General features: G+C 41.0%; 2 protein-coding genes and 1 long non-coding RNA gene across 5 annotated transcripts in view; 1 reads left to right on the top strand and 2 right to left on the bottom strand.

Annotated features, from left to right (window-relative positions):
* Positions 1-636: 636 nt before the first annotated feature.
* Positions 637-2,593, bottom strand: LOC148343325 (uncharacterized). The gene is made up of 4 exons (XR_015845124.1): positions 2,453-2,593; positions 1,918-1,959; positions 1,153-1,266; positions 637-868 (listed from the first exon to the last, which is right to left on the bottom strand). It is a non-coding gene; the product is annotated as an uncharacterized LOC148343325 (long non-coding RNA).
* Positions 2,594-2,692: 99 nt separating this feature from the next.
* On the top strand, positions 2,693-6,103 carry LOC148343324 (galectin-8-like). The gene is made up of 8 exons (XM_088318930.1): positions 2,693-3,058; positions 3,234-3,322; positions 3,946-4,156; positions 4,261-4,380; positions 4,464-4,490; positions 5,276-5,364; positions 5,448-5,613; positions 5,685-6,103. The coding sequence occupies exons 1-8, from the start codon at positions 3,020-3,022 to the stop codon at positions 5,832-5,834; spliced, it is 891 nt and encodes a 296-aa protein (XP_088175056.1). The 5' UTR covers positions 2,693-3,019; the 3' UTR covers positions 5,835-6,103.
* Positions 6,104-7,154: 1,051 nt separating this feature from the next.
* Positions 7,155-16,689, bottom strand: part of zdhhc14 (zDHHC palmitoyltransferase 14) — a 34,596-nt gene continuing 25,061 nt past the window's right edge. For 2 of the 3 annotated variants that reach the window (XM_088318920.1, XM_088318903.1), the window contains 5 exons: positions 16,557-16,605; positions 13,369-13,471; positions 12,626-12,735; positions 10,791-10,896; positions 7,155-8,818 (listed from right to left, as the gene is read on the bottom strand). In XM_088318920.1, coding sequence (XP_088175046.1) covers positions 8,348-8,818; positions 10,791-10,896; positions 12,626-12,735; positions 13,369-13,471; positions 16,557-16,605 — 839 coding nt within the window. In that variant the 3' untranslated portion in view covers positions 7,155-8,347. The remainder of the gene's footprint in view (positions 8,819-10,790; positions 10,897-12,625; positions 12,736-13,368; positions 13,472-16,556; positions 16,606-16,689) is intronic. The other variant, XM_088318912.1, reaches the window with a different exon arrangement.

Here is a 16,689-nt window from a genome sequence, read left to right as displayed (position 1 = left end):
TAGGGGAAGATTAAGGGATCAGGAAAGATCTGAAAATAAGCTTTATAAATCAATCTTTTGTATTCTCTATTGACCAGTGAGGTATGCTAAAATAGGTTTCTCTTTCTGATAAATATAACCTATTCCAAGAAATGACAAGGGTGGAGTTTGGTGTCGATTGTTTTCTTCTGACTTCTCCAAGAAATGAAGAGTACAATGCTGATATTTTAAAATCCAACAGGGACCTTTTTCATGTGTGGATTTAAATTGGTAAAAAGAAATGTATCCGATGCTTCTGTAGTCTTCTGGAGCTCAGGTCCCGCTCATCTGACCAAAACAGGATGTGGTTCATGTGTGGGTCGGGCAAGTAATGATTCTTTATCTACAAGGTTGAGAAGAGCAAGGCTGAACTTGATTTCAATTGAATCCCACTTGGAACATAGGTTAAAGTGGGCATTTATGGTGATAGTAATACTGGCTGTGCCGTACAGTTAATTTGTGATGTATATCGACGACAGGTACGCATTTTCAAGTAGAAAAGGAGCGATGGAGGTGTGATTGTCTAATTCCTCCAAAATATTTCTACCACCTCCAGTCAATCTCGTTATGAAATTGAACATTATGGTGTCAGTGTACTGCGACTAACCCGAAACCAAGTCCTCCTCACAAATGTCATTTATTCATTCAAAAATACACGAAAAACAATCTGCAAAACTTCCTTGTGAGTATTCAAATACATATCCATCATAAATTTTATTGCACACCAGCACTATATGACACAGAGTTCGTATCAAATTCTTGACCCATGAGATATCGGTGTTGAGAACTCAAAAGAGAGCCATCACCAAACCTGCGACAGGTGCGGCAGCGGCGCTCGCACCAGCGGAACCTAAAATGAGAGGTCACACTTTAGAATTCAGAGCAGGTCAATCACAATCCTATCACAGCTGCGAATTGAATGAATGAATTTCCATAGCACTAATTTTCACTAGGGTCAGAGATGAGCTGGAGCTTATCGCACGTGACTGTGAAAGGAGAGGTTTACCAGGACTGGTCGCCAATGTGCTATATTAACAAAGACTAATGGTTTGGACACACAGCTGCGGGAAGGACACTCCGTCACCTTGAGTAGTCACTCAGCATCTATGTATGAATGCATGTATGCATATATACCTGCAGCTGCTGCTGTGCCGGTCATTACTCCGGCATTGACCACAGCAGTGAGCCCCACCGCAGCTGAGTAGCCAATCGTAGCAAGAGCAACAGGGGCAAAAATCACAATTCCTCCTGGACAAAAGCAAGAAAACAACGATAATGACAGTGAAACACTTGCACAGACTGATACAGTGTTTCCCAAACATTATTGAGCCAAGGCACATTTTTTACATTTGAAAAACCCCCTGCCACTTAACAAAAATGTCACAAATGTATACAAAAGAGGAAGTTTTTTAAATTTATTTCATGATACATTGAAGTTAACTATACAGTTAGGGCGGATACATCTGTTGATTAGTTGAGTTTCATCTCTTTGTTCAAAAATGGGACATTAAAATTGAAAGACAATGCACAAACATGAATATATGACTTGGTACAGAAATCAGTCAGTCAACTTCAGACTGTTCTGCTGTTTTCTTGTGACCATCGTGTTTGTATCATTAATATGTATTTTAATTGACTGTTTTCACTGTCTTTGTTATTGAATTATTGCTACTTTGTGTTTCACTCTGAGTAAAGTGCTTTTGTTACAGCTGCAACTGTTATGAAATGTACTATACAACTAAAGTTGTATTGTATTGTCGTGTATTGTAAACATCCCCTTGCTACGCCAGGTAAAACTGTCTGGAACCACCTCTAATACAAGGGCTAATTCTACCTTCATCTAATGGAAGCGCATTTAATAGTTTTGCATTTCATTTGAATATGTCTCAGTGTTCTTACCTGCAGCTCCTGCGGTGCCTATAGCAACAGTGATTGCTGTAACTGAAACACAAAAGAGAGAAACTTTCATTTGGAAAGAATGATTAACAATTATAATCACAATTTTTATGAATAAGGCCGGAGGGTCGAGGTCGGAACGATAGCGAGATTGCGGGCGGGGTGGGAGGGCGGGGGGTAACTGGCCGTTAAAATAGGGTCAAGTGCCCACGGGACGGGAAAAGAGTGAAAATGCAATTTGGTCCAAGTCAGAAGCTAGCGACGTTGTACAAACATGACGCAGTGTGGATTCAACTAAAACAGGAAGTTTTTTCAACGTCATTAAAACTCAAGTTGGCCAAGCTTTAACATTTGACATGTACCAACTTTGGCGTTGTCCATGTACATATATGTCTTTATTTTTCAACTTATTATTCAAATCAAATTATTCAAATCTTTATATCACACTTTCCCGCTGCCCAGTGAGTCACATTATGGGAAATATAAAGTTTGCCATACGACACGGATTGTCACTATCGACAAAATAATGATTACTCACGAATTCCCATTTCGTTGGTCGAGTTTTTCGTTGTTCTCGTTTCCACCCGTTAGAAAACCTCGACCTCAGCTCTAGTCCTCAGACTATATCACGACATTGGAGAATGGGAAGATCAGATATTGTCAAAGACGTGTTCTGATTGGTGTGAAACATAGGCTACACTTGATTGGCTTGGAGAACTGTCAATCAATTGTTCCGCATAGAAATGAAAGAAGTTTGGTGAACAGGGGGACGGGGCTTGGCCGTTTCAATTTTACTTTCTTTAGAATACTTGCGTCGTTTCAACAATTTCACTGAAATGTAACTTTCAAATAATGTGCTGCGGGGTGGCATATCTACCAGTAGTGGTTTACTGATGGTTACAAACGGCCTCTGTTGTCTTTAACAGGCGTTTATTGTCACGTGTCAGATCTGCGCATGCGTAACTTCAGAGGCTCGCATGGCGTCACTTTGGACTAATCCCAATTTAACGCTGGATGATCTAAAGGGTGATATTTAATCGCAAAACTTCCTCCCTCTATTGTTTTGTCTCGAACAAACTGTTTGTGGACCGACACGGGAAGCTCGATGTCGGTGGCAAATGCGAAGCTTAGTGTCCTGAAGCCGGTGAGATGCGTATTGCATTGTTATTACAATACTACGTCCCAGTCGCGACCACCACATATTAAGTGGTTAATGTCTGCTTAAAGATTCACTGGACGAGACGTTGTCGTTAATAGCTCAATGTGAATCTCGTAATTTACCCAATACTGTATTAAGTGGTCTTACCTCTCCACCTCAGGTGATCCCATATACAGGATCGATACCTGGAGGTCTGCACCCTGGAGAGATCATCATCATTCAAGGCACTGTACCTTCAAATGCCGACAGGTGACCTGTGATAAACACAACAGCGGCATTTGGATGCACAAACTCTAATCTTGTTGTTTCCCGACATTTAACCAGCCAAGGACATAGTTCACAATGCGGAAATACTGTAAATGTACTCGTACTTGCATGCACAAACATTCCAAGGCACGCCGCTAAATAAAAATGTCACAAAAGTTTATTTATGTATTTTGTTATACTCTATGATAAACGCTGAGTTGCAGCTGCAGTGAAATGCGCTATGCAAATAGTTGTATTGTGCGGTGCCATCGAGTGGGAGAGCCTTTATCATGTGACCAATTATTTATTTATTTATTTATAGAGCACTTTAAAAACACCAAAAGCTGCATATAAACTGTTGTACATAAAATACAGTGGAAAGTAAAAATCAGACATTTAAATAGCTTGACAGTCAAAACAATAAATGTTGTTGTCATTGTTAACACTTACAAGATGTGTTCATTTGGCGATCCGGTACTTGCCAGAACTTCCTGTAGTTGGAGGTTGACATCAGTAGGTGGCTCTGTGAATATTGAAGAGCAAATATGAGTTGGATTCCTGTATACCTCGCCTGTTGAAATGTTTTTTGGAGTGGCGTAATGCCTTGGCGTGCGTGGTCTCTTGAGGTTTCAGATTGACCTGTCCTGCGGCGGCAGTACCAGGCCGCCTTCTGATGTGGCCTTGCACTTCAGCCCATGCTTCAAGGGCTCGCCCTGTGTGCGATGCAACTCCATGCTGCAAGAGAATTGGGGCCAAGAGGAGACGCTGCAGCAGCTGCCCTATAAACGCGGGGCCCCATTCGAGACCATCATCCTCGTGCACGAGGACGCCTTCAAGGTAAGAGATTTGGACATAAGGGCAACTGTGAGACAGAAGGGCTAATCGAATGTTCCTTAGTGCAGCACATTTCTTTTTATTGACAGCATTTTTTTCACAAACAGGTAGCAGTAAATGGAGCGCACCTCCTGGAATACAAACATAGAATCCCACTAAACAGGATCAACACATTTTCTGTGTCTGGGAATGTCCAAGTGCAGGCTATAGGCTACATCCCCAATTCTGTGAGTTTTTCCTTGTCCTTGCATAACTTCAGTTTGCCTTCAATGTGACTTACAATAGGTTGCTGTTTGTCTCTCATTTTCAGGCAATACACTCAGAGTCTGGTGACTTGGTGAGTTTCTTCCTTTTTGCCACCAACCTATAAACATTTTTGCCTGATTGCTCACAGTTTGTAATGAAAGTTGAAGCTCAGAATTGTAAAAATATTACAGGGGTCACTATTCCAAAACACAGCAATGATACTGACTATGAGTCACAATTTTTGATTTTTTTTTCATAATTTGTGTGGCGAGGCAGAGCATGCTTCCCTCCCACTAATTTCCAAACGCAGCCTATGCTATAAACCAGTCTGAAGTGTTTCCAGTGGTATTGCCTGAAACTCTGGACTGTGGTTCTACTTTTTTGGAGCACTCTGAATGACCGTATCGCAGATTTGAACAATGCTCTTGAGTTTCTGAACGGTGAATTTGGCTGCGAGTCTACTGTTCTGGTCTTTGTAAAAGAATTTTCTCCCAAAACAATAATCCGGATTTACGTATAGTCTGAAAAATACGGCATGAAAGTTTTCTGCTTGATTATGTTTTAACGCATGCTCCTGTCAATCCATCATCATGTCCATTTGAAGCCGAAAAACATCAGTGTGATACACTGTATGGACAAAAAGCACGGGGATATATCGTTAGTGAGGCTCATCTATCCATGGCAATTATCTCCTTCAATGTTGTCCAATGTTCTTCTGGATAAAAGGGCAATAAGAAAGTGTTCCGAGAAGAGTTTTTTTCCCCATCAAATGTCATTTCCAAGGTGTAATGCCTGTGTTTCCCCAATAATTTAGTCCATGTAGTGTGAGATGATCAAGAATCTTGTGAGTTAAAGTGTTGTCCTACCGCCTTTTAGAGTCTTCCGTACAAAGGCAGTATACTAAAAGGCCTGAGCCCCGGGCAGCATATTACTATCAAAGGACAGATCAGCATGTATCCTCACAGGTAACCACTACATGATGCAGATTTTTGTCTGAGAACGCAAAAGCTGGTCAGTTGAGTAATCTTCTGCTCCAACCGTCTTGCAGTATTACAGTGAACCTCTGCAACAGCAGAACGCAGAGCATCGCTCTTCACCTGAACCCTCGCATGAAATCCAGCGCGTTCATCAGGAACTCGTACCTGAATGAATCCTGGGGTCAGGAGGAGAGGGAGTTAGTCTTTTTCCCTTTTTCTCCCGGAGAGTATTTTGAGGTAAATGACATCTTTTATTTTTTTTTTTTAATAAAGCGCTTGTAATTGAGGATCATATCATCTTTTGTCAGATACTCCTCCTCTGCCAGGCACATCAGTTCAAGCTGGCAGTGAACGGCTTGCACTTGTTTGAGTTCAAACATCGAGTCCAGGACCTGAGCACCATCGACCTGCTGGAGATAATGGGAGACCTGGAGCTCATGGACGTCAAACTGTGGTGATCCACACAGCTCCTCTCCTTGGCTTTTGTCTCACACTTCTTTCTCAAAATTCTGTTTCTCATTTATTTCAGAGCTTGAGCTGACGTTATTTCATCCTTTCTCATAAGTATTGTATATCAAGAGTGTCTTGTTTTTACTTGCCATTACGGTTAAGATTCTTAAAATGTTCCCTACAACTTTGCCTTTACTGTTACAATACTCTGTGATGGAGACTCAGAAGTCATACCACAAATGGAAGGTAATGACTCTTGATTCTAAGAAAGAAGAAAACAATAATAATAATAATAATAATAATTTGCCCTTTATTAGTCCCACAATGGGGAAATTCGAGATTCGAACCCAGGCCTCCTGGGGAGACTGGGTCCTGAACGCGGCGCCTTAGACCACTCGGCCATCCTGGCAACCATATACAATTTCTTATATTTTGTATTTGTGCAGTGGAGCATTAAGTATAGCTGCTGGAATTTGTGACTTTAAATCTGTGCGCAGTGACTTCACAACATAAAAAAAAAAAAAAAAGACTGCTGAATAAAATAATTTTGTCGCTCATTTTTCTCAGCATGTGCTGCAGCATCACCAGTAGCCCGATGTCACTGCTAGATAATGAAAGCACCTTGTTAACCAACATTATTTTTCCAATCATTATTAAGACAATAAACACACAAAAAGCCTTTTTTGGGGTAACAATCCATTACAAAGATGAGTGTAATTGACACAGTCCAAGGGGTGTTCTCTTTTGTAATTTGCACTGGTGAAGAACAATCACACTGTGGGGGCTTTAATACTTGGATGAATAAATGAACAATGTTCTTCACTTTGCACTTTGAATCACTATCGCCTTTGTAAAAAGAACAGAGAAAAGATGTGCCATTTGCTACTGCAAAAGGGACCGTAATTTAATTTAATGTTAACATGGATTCAATCCTAAAATTATCAATTAGAAAAAAGTGTATTTTCCTACCTAAAATGTATTAAGTTTTATGGACTCAGGCACATGTTGATTCTTGCAATGATAAAATATTTCCATCCATCCATTATCTAAGCAGCTTCTTCTCATGAGGGTTGCGGGCGTGCTGGAGCATATCCCAGCTGTCTTCGGGCTGTAGGCGGAGTACACCCATAATTGGCATGAAACTTAATTCTAATGCACACATTAGTGTCAACAGTTTTGGGCAAATGTTTGGTAAACTGCACCTCACCCAATCAGCCACAAGGTGTCAGACGAGTACTACAAACTTAAGAAGGTTTGTTCGAAGGCCATTGGGCCTTTACAAGTCTGGTGTCGTCGCTGCACAAGTTAGGAACTTGAACAATCTGGCATCTGGTAAAAAGTAGGTGATTTATTTATATCCACAGGAAATATACATTTTTTTAAGAACCATGGTACAATACAACTGTCATCCCCCACCCCCACGTAAAAAAGTAGAATGATATGCAATAGGGTGACATCAACCATTGCGACTGCTGAGAGTGCACATAGGAAAGAAGGCAGAGAAAATACTGTCCAATCAGCAACAGGCAAATACACATAAAGCTTGGTTTGTACTTGACGCACGTTCTGTGCAGAAATGAGACGTGAAATCATGCTGACAACCTTTGCAGCATTTATGCCCGTGCTGTGAGCCATGTGATATTCTCCCTGGCTACTACGAGTCTGCATGTTTTGGATGCTTTCCTCCTCCAACATATCTGATTCAAATGATCAGGATCATTATCAGGCTTCTGCAGAGCTGATCATTTGAATCAGGTGTGTTGGAGGTGTGAAATATCTAAAACATTGGTGATCCCTGGTCTAGGGCATATGAACAACACTTCACCACAATTGAAGTAGTAAAGCTTTTTTTTTTTAACATCAACAACAGGAACAAAAAAAATGTGTGAACAGTCTACATCCATTTATCAAACTAAATGAAGAGTTGGGAAGAAGAAAACTGTTGTTTGCAACAGCTCTTACTCGTCCACCATGTTTCTCTGCTTGGGATCTATCTGCGTAGTTACAAATTTTCATAGATGCCCCGGGAGGAAAATTGGGCAATGCGGTTGCCGCACAATTGCAGAAATGACGACATTTTGTGACCCTCACGGATGCATCAAGCATAAACCAAGCTTCAGACTGTCTGATGGGGGAGGGGAAAAACTGTGAAACTGACAGAAGTTGAGTTTTTTTTTTTTTTTTTTTTTTACCCAAAAATGTCAAGAACTGTCAAAAATGTATACATTTTTTGCTTGAAATGTCTGAGACTAACAGACACACCAATTTGGAAAAAAAAACATTGGGCACATTAGAGGAGGAAAGATTTCCCTTTAGGTTCAAAGGGGAGCAAGAAACGTGTTTGGCAAGATGTTGGCTGAGGTGGCTTGCTCTCACTTGGGTTGGATTCAGGTACTCTATCAGTCTCTGACTTCCAACCATGGCATTGATGGGAACCTGAAACCCAAGTTGAGTGCTCTATGGTCAGAAAGTGGCACGTTTTCGGGGCTGGGTGCATGTCAATTGAGTTTCAGTTTTATTATCAGACAGAGCTGAGCTTGACCAGTCCTCTGACAGAGTCCTCGTGCAGCGAGTCCTGGCTGGCCGGATTGTAAAAGCCGGCCTGCACTGTGTGGCTGTGACCCAGGGGGCTGTTGCAGGGAAGCATACCTGGAGGTGAAGGCAGATCCTCTGGCGTGAGAAAGTGGTGGTGTGGAACCTGGTCCTGGAGAGGGCGACTATGGTTGTGAGAGTGGCCGTGCGTGTGAATTGGCAGCATGTCGGTGGACTCTTGGCAGCTAAGGCTTGCCGTGGAGGTTGGAGGGCTGGGCTGCCCGAGGGGGAGTGAAATGCAAGGGCCACCCAGCCCGAGCGAAGTGCGGCTGGGGAGGGCTCCTCCGTTTTCCGGGGAGGCTGTCATGATGACTGGATCGCTGCTCTGCTGCTGGAGGAGTGGCGTGGCAGCGGCCTGCAAAACGAATTTAGTGCTCTGAATGCACTGGTCTTGGTCACACTGAAAGCAGATGACAGAAGTCCGAGGAGGAGCGGGCGAAAGAGAAAACGGGAACATGGAGGTGATGGCGGATAAGGGAGAAGCAAGAGAGAATAGATGAAGGAGGGGGGAAAAAAAGCAAAGAACAAGATTTTAGTACCCTCATTAGAATGTACCCACAAAGAACCGGTACACCAGGAAAAAAAGCTCAAGTGGGTAAAGTTGAAAAGTCAGTTGCTGCCTATTGATCTCTGCTTATACCCCTAAAAGTGGAGCAGGAGAACAGGTTTGAGGCATGACTATTCTGAGATTCATGCGGTGACACAAGTTGCGACGATGTGAAAAAATTCCAGTAAATTTCCATGGGAAGTTAAGATGGGGAATTTTGGAAATATTCCAAGTGGGAAACATTACATGGAAATTGATCTGATTTTCTGGGAATTCATTTGAAATGAGGGGAATCATAAAGGTATCATATTCAAGCTTTAATATAACTATTTCATTTTGTCATAAGCAGTCATCCATGCAAAATTGAGCGCTCCGCCATGCCTACATGTGAGGGCATTATCATACCGTGATAGTCTCCTTTTTTCATGCCACTTGTGGGGCGGGATATCTGAAGCAGGTTTTAGCTCAAATTTGGCTTCCCCCCCCCCCCAAAAAAAAAAAAGTGATTGCTCCTAACTAAAAAGTCAAGTTACGAATGTAACCTGCATGAAATAGGCCTGTCTCAGTTAGGATTACGGTTCTCTAAAAAACATTTCCCCCGACTATACCACTCCCTATGTAGAACCAACCTTCAGTTTTGTCATTTCCTGGTTTAGTTCTGTAAATTCACATGGAAGGTTTTCCATTTAAAAATTCCCAGACTTCCGCAACCCTCAACCCAACGGCGACCTCAATGAGCCATGGTGGCACTAAGCAGCTACGAAGTCGAGCTCCAGATGGAAGAGGTGTCAGACGAAGAAAAAAGACTGACAAAGCATAGCAGGCTATCTCACCTGTTTGTGTCAGTCTCATCGACCTAAAAGATGAGATTGTAGATGTTTAACTCTAAAGGTATGGTCGTTTTTGTTTCTTTTTGTCCATTTTTTTTTTTTTGCTACATTGCCACCTAAAACTTAAATAATTGACTCAATTAATACGTGAGGTAAAATGTCATTCACCAGTTGCGGCATGTTTCAGCCTTATTTTTGTGAATTCATGTTTGGGAATTTCATTCGGGTAAAACATGTCACTTGAAACAGAATGAATCTATACACCACCACAAGAAATCTCCCCCCAAAAATACTTAGGGCAGTCATCAATTTACAGACACTCAATCTATATTCAACTGAATGCACAATTAAAGACAAGATTTAATGTTCAAACTGATGAATGTTAATGTTTTTTCACAAATATTCTTCCAAATTCAATTGAGGGCGTCACTGAACAGCACAGTGGCTAATATTCTGACAGTAACAGCCACCTAATAATAACTTTCACAACACTCAACAGGCCAGACCTACTAGTCGCTGGTATGCAAACATTCGTCACCTGTTCTACAGTACAGTATGTGAGGCTGGCCAACCTGACTGACAAAAGTAACACCTGAAACTCACTGAATTCGTCTGTTGCACGGGTGGTGTGGAACAAAACTGCTGCGATAAATGTACATGTACCCATTTAAAAATGTATGTATTCACGCAAAAAAAATACAAATATCTTCCCTTAAATCATCAGATATCTATATTCAATCATTCCCTGAAAAGGGAATGCAATGCAATTCAATTCGGCAGAAATAACTCCACTTAGCTATCAGTCTGCATGTAAAAGTTGGTTAAATCTTCATTCATTTTGCAAGAAGTTAGTTATCAGTCACCCAAAAAGCAGTTTATGTTCCAACCAAAGGACAATGCATTGAACATACTTTTAAAAACGAGTATAGACCTCAATATGCATTTTTATGTCCATCTCGTACAACTGTGACAGAAGCAGCAGGTGAACATCTTACCATGTGGCTCTGTTGAGACTGTGTGGAGCCGTACACAGTGATGCCGTTGGTTGGCGGTGCCAGCTGTGGCGTGTCAAGCTGGATGAAGCCACGTCGGTCAATGAGACTATAGAAAGAGAAGAGCAAAATATTATGGGTGGCTATTCATTCTTTGATATTACAAACTCCAATTCCAATGAAGTTAGGAAGTTGTGTAACACGGAGCTAAAACGGAATCCAATGATTTGCAAATCCATTTCAACCTCTATTCAACTGAATACATTAAAAAGACAATATATAAAATGCTCAGGCAGACAAATGTCCTTTTTTTTTTTTTTTTTTCTCGGCAACTCTTCACTCATTTTTAATTTGATGCCTGAAACAAAAAAAGATGTAAGAGGGACATGTTTACCACTGTGTTGCATCACCTTTCTATTTATCAACCCTCAATAGGCGTTTGGAAATTGAGGACAGGAAATTGTTGCTTGCTTTGAAGGTGGAATTATTTCTCATTCTTGCTTGATGTTTTACTTGTGTGTTGTGTTCCAAAGTTTTTTTTTTAAGCATTCCTCAACTTTCCTAGACTTTTTAAATGTGTTGAAGTTGAAATTAAAAATGAGAGAATATCTGTAAAAAAAACAAACAAAAAAACTCAAAAATATTCATCAGATTAAACATTAAATATGTTGTATTTTTAGTGTATTAAATTGATAATACAGTGGGTTGAAAAGGATTTTCCGATGATTGCAATTAGTTTTTACTTCCAACTAAAATTGGGGTTTATGAATTACTGGTGGAAATGGGGGCTCTCTGTATTGTTGACACATTGTTGTGATGGGTCAAAACAATGCTAATAATGGATTGTGCAAAAAAATAAAAAATACATCTCCACTGATGTGGAAAAGCAGTGATCAACAAACTAGGGACCCCAGGAACGGCAACGCCCGCAAACCGTATTTTAGGTGGTTGCAAGAATATTTTACAATAAATTAGAATTAATGATTTTTATAAAGTGCACACAATACTATACACTACAATACAACTTTATTTATATAGCACAATACCTACATGATGTATGCAATATCTTAACTTAACTTTGGACACATTAAAAACTCTGATATGATTGTGCCATTCTAACACCCTTGAATGCGTGCAAGCATATATCTCGGGTCAAGTGTTTACAAGATGTTGATCAATCGTTGCTTTTGCGACCACAGCAGCAACGCCTTTGCTAACTGAATCCACTTCCATGTTTCTTAGCGGGAATTAAACTAGCTAGCCGCTTTTTTAGTTTTTTTTAAATAATCACTCCAGTGGTTGAAAAAGTGTCTAAATACAATATACAATACAACTTTAACAACTGAATTGCTAGAGGGGTTGGATAAGTAAAAGCTCTTGCTTGCTACCTTGCATTTTACTAGCGTCTGCACATGTGCACGTAAAATAAAAGCATTATAGGTTTTATGTTTTACTTTGACCTCATGGACATTGTGAGGGCTGGTGAGAGACTGTGGACATGCCAGATGTGGACCCCGGGCCATTCTTTGCCCACGTCTGGTCTAGTGTTTGTCTGTTTTGTTTGTTTTTTAATCATGTAAACAGCAAAAGCGTGAGATCAAATCAATTTTACAGACTTTGAGCTGGGATTTGTCGAGGATGTGCTTGAAATCCATTCTGCTCTTGCAGTCTTAGTGGCTAAGGAGAGCAAAAAGGCTGCAGGCGGCTCAAGCCAAAGCAGCCGCTCACATCAGCCCTACTTTAGCAGTTCCAGCCAACTCAACACCCCTTTTCCTGAGTGTGAAATGTTTTGTACTCATGGGACAGTTATGATAAATCTTCAGTGATAGACATCATACCTCGGTGGCAGAGGTCCACACAGCGCTGCACAGCAATTAGTGACTATGTTGCCATGGCTGTATGGATTATAGTTGTCCTTCCCTCTTTTAGAAGACCACGAACCTTTTATCTGGAGGAGACATCAGTTACAGATTTAGCTGGCTCACAGATCATGTGCAGTGTCTAGACTTGCAGTTTGTGTGGAGCCTAGATCAAGCTTTGACAGGCAGATCAATAGAAAATAATAATAATAATAATAATAATAGTAATAATAGTCATAATAATAGTCATAAAAATAATCATAATAATAGTGGGCACTACTATATCAGAGTACAAAATTAAGGGTAGTGCGAAAAGATTTTTCATTGTAGTGACACTACAATTTCAAAAATAAAATATATTCTCACCAGGAACCATTTATAACAAATTTAATTGCCAGTCAATCTGGTGTCCGGTGGCAAATGCTGAATGCTATTTTGGTCGACATTTCACCAGCACTAAACAATTGAATGCCCTCACTCACCCATTATCCACCTTTTTTTTGTGGCAATGTAGTTACCCCTGAAAGAAATTGTATCTAGCACTTTTAGTTTAATCTAATAGTAAGCAAATATTTGTTGAAAAGGCAAAACAATAATTACAATTGACAAAAGCTCCTACTACAAAGTATATCCACAAGAACATCACCCAGATGTACACTGGACAAAGCAAATAAATACATATGTGTGCATGCGTGTGCATATGCATTATATTCTGTACTTACGTCTTCATTGGTGGTCTGGTTGGAGCTGATAAGGTACGTATGGAAACCTGAAAGGCCAACGATAGACCACACAGAGAAGAAACACACCACCACCTCCAACACAGTGACACGGTGCAGTCAAGGAAGAAACCTTTCAGTAGTTAATGAACACGCTATGAACACAAAGAACTCAAGAATTGACAGTGCAGCATGGACACACGTTTGTTTATCACTTCACTTAACTAAGAATAAAAACATTGTGCATTTGCTCTGCTTCACATTGAGCTTATGAATACAGTGAACACGTTCAAGCCTTGCAAGTGACCTACCATATCCCTTGGCAAATGTTAGCATAGTGCATTCTGTAATCCCTCAAATGAAATCAACAAAGAGGCGAACAAAAACATGGAGCAGAGAAAAATCCCTGCAGGCCTCTTTAGGCATACTGTTGCATGCGCTAAACATAAATGAAGCATATCAGTCCGCAAAGACTCAGACTAAATCGAGCTGACTGTCTCCTTCTCTCACCCTTTTCACATAGAGCCCACCTCAAACCACTGTGCTGTGTGCTCTCTTCTAAAGAACATAACATCACTCATCTCGTAGAAAGGACTGTCATAATCACAGTATATTGATTCAAGCACACATTTTATTCAAGTGCTGCTGGACAAGCCCATCTCAGTTCAGTTTGTCACTCATTTCTCTGCCAGACAAACTGTTATGGCACTCAGCCATTGAGAAGATGGCAGGAAAAGAGAGCTCTTGGTGCTCCACTAGATTTGATAATGGTGCGTGTTCTTGGTTTTGGATTGAATATGAATCTGTTGATTATATAAGGCTTTAAGTGAATGGGAACAATGTCGTATTGGAGATTAAAAAAATCATCTGAGCCCTGCATTCATTTCAGGTGGGAAACAACATGACAGATGATAAACAATGACAGTCTTGACTCATGACAAACTCCAAACCACAAAGAAGAATACCAACAACAAAGGGATTCTGTCAAAAGATGTTAAGAAATAAGGAGTTGATGATGCTTTCTATAAATGGAGCCCTGTGGAGCACCAGCTAGTGCAAAACGTAGGTCAGTCCCAAGCCTGGATAAATGCAAATGTTGCATCAGGAAGGGCACCTTGCGTAAAACTTTGCCCAACAATTATGGGTGTTCACGCGAGTAATTTCATCTCGGCCTTTGACAACCGTGACCACAGTTAACCCATAGGGTACCGGTGGAAATTTAGGTACAGTGGGTCGAGGATAACACAGAGAAGGAAAGTGTCCGTAGTCAGAAAGAAAAGAGGAAAGCACAGAGCCTAAATCTTAAAGTAGCAACTTTGAATGTTAGCACTCGGGCAGGAAAAGCGAGGGAGTTGGTTGACATGTTGCGTGTCAGAAAGGTATACTGTTTGTTCAGAAGAGCAAGTGAAAGGAAGTAAGGCTATACAAGTTTAGAGCAGGATTCAAATGATTTTATTTTTTTTATTAAACTGAGTATGATTATCTTCAAAAGTTACTTAAGGAAAGTCTTGGAGGTGAAAAGAGTGTCAGATCACGTGATGAGGGGCATTCTTGAAATTGAGGGTGCTATGTTGAATGTTGTAGACAAGTTGGATGTGACAAAGGCAGAGTAGAAAATCATGTGGTGGAAGGTGAAAAAGTAAGAGAGTTATGCGCCTTTCAGAGAAGAGGTAAGAAATGCTCTTGGTGGGCAGGAAGAACATTCAGAAGACCTAACCACTACATCCAAGGTGAACAGAGAGCGAGGCAAGAGAATGCTAGGCATGTCTTCTGTTAGGAAAGGAGAGAAGAATACTTGTGGGTGACGGGACCAGGAAATGCAAGGGTATACAAGGAAGGACTGAGAAAGGCAAACAAGAAGCCTATGATGACCTGTATTGCAAATTGAACAATAAACAGCAAGAGAAAGAGCTATAGAGGTTGGCCAGACAGAGAGGTAGTGATGGGAATCGTGTGCATCAGGTTAGGGTGATTAAGGATGGATAGAGAAGGAAATGTGTTGCTTCCTGCCATTAGTGTGCTGGATAGATGGAAATAAAATACTTCAAGGAGTTGATGAATAAGGAAAATTAGAGCAGAGTTGGCACCGGGCAGAGACAGGTGACACTGGCCTTGCTCCCTGCACAGATGAAAGGGAAGACAGCCCGCGCACCTCCATCTCAACCCTGCACTGATTGTGTGGACCCGGGGACATCGGCAGCCACCGCTCTGCGCCAGCACCGGGATGTCTATCCACCATCCACCCACCCCCGATGGCTCAAATAAACTATGCTAGGCAGTGCAAGGCTTCACCATTGCAAAAATCTACCTCATAAACTTTAGCGACCAAGTCTCGTTTACTTCCAAACCCAGAAATGTATTTTTCGTGCATGTAAAATCCTCCGTGATTATCATTATGTTAGTGGGCGTGCACTGCTGCGTTCAAGTGCGTCATGGAAAGACGACACATGTTCTCCAGCCGCGCAGCTGAAAATTATAAAGATGCACCAATTTTACGTAAATTGGTGCTCAGGAGTATTGACTCAAATTAGCCCATACCCAAAAAGTACCTTCTTCGGTTCCCATTCCTAGATGGAGTTGCCAGGCAAGAGAACTAAGGCAAGACTTAAAAGAAGACTAATGGATGTAGTGATAAGCGACATCAGGGCAATTGACTTTAGAGTGGACGATTCTGAAAACAGGTTTGTATGGAAAAGAATGACGTTCACTCGAGACCCCTAATCAGTCAAGCTGCGAGGAAAGGAAGACAATATCTACAATTGATCACTTCTACTTCCTTCAATATCATGAATTACGTACAATACAATGTGGAAACAACAGTTCAAGAGAAACTTCTCTTTTTACAGGCTGGGACTGTGAATCATTTCACAAGAGTTTCCACGGACAGCATTGAGAAAACAAGCAGATTTATGCGGAAATTGTTGCAACCGCAGCTTACTATGTCTAAAACATACTAACAATTGCACAGCCTCTGTGAAGAGGGATGGGAGTGTGAGACACAGAGAAAGGAGTTGTCTACATGATGGATAGGACCACTGAAACAGGAGGAATAAGATGTGCATTTACTGTAACTTTTGCATAAAACTGTATGAAAACTCAAGGACAGCCAAAGAACAACAGCTGATAGCAAAAAGAAAGAAAAACAACGTTTGACAATATAAGGCAAACCTCAAGTTGCAGTGAAAGGATATCTGGCTGGGCTATCTTTAAGAGCATTGAGGAACCCACCTCGATGAGTGCCTGAAAGAAATAGAGAAGAAAAGACTCCGTAAAGGAAAATGCAATCGTGTTCAACATGGGACGTGAAATGATCATATAGCTTTT

The sequence above is a fragment of the Idiotropiscis lumnitzeri genome, chromosome 1, assembly GCF_059441095.1.
Source record: "Idiotropiscis lumnitzeri isolate Australia: NSW breed Sydney's pygmy pipehorse chromosome 1, RoL_Ilum_1.0, whole genome shotgun sequence".
NCBI lineage: Eukaryota > Metazoa > Chordata > Actinopteri > Syngnathiformes > Syngnathidae > Idiotropiscis > Idiotropiscis lumnitzeri.
Note: the sequence above shows the minus strand (reverse complement) of the source record. Positions and strands in the feature narration are given on the sequence as shown.

What these genes read in the sequence shown, in the direction of transcription:
- LOC148343324 (XM_088318930.1), top strand. Translation starts at nt 3,020, where the DNA reads ATGTCGGTGGCAAATGCGAAGCTTAGTGTCCTGAAGCCG. An exon ending in AGCTTAGTGTCCTGAAGCCG is followed by an intron (nt 3,059 to 3,233) that starts GTGAGATGCGTA and finishes TCTCCACCTCAG; the next exon opens with GTGATCCCATATACAGGATC. An exon ending in ACTCAGAGTCTGGTGACTTG is followed by an intron (nt 4,491 to 5,275) that starts GTGAGTTTCTTC and finishes ACCGCCTTTTAG; the next exon opens with AGTCTTCCGTACAAAGGCAG.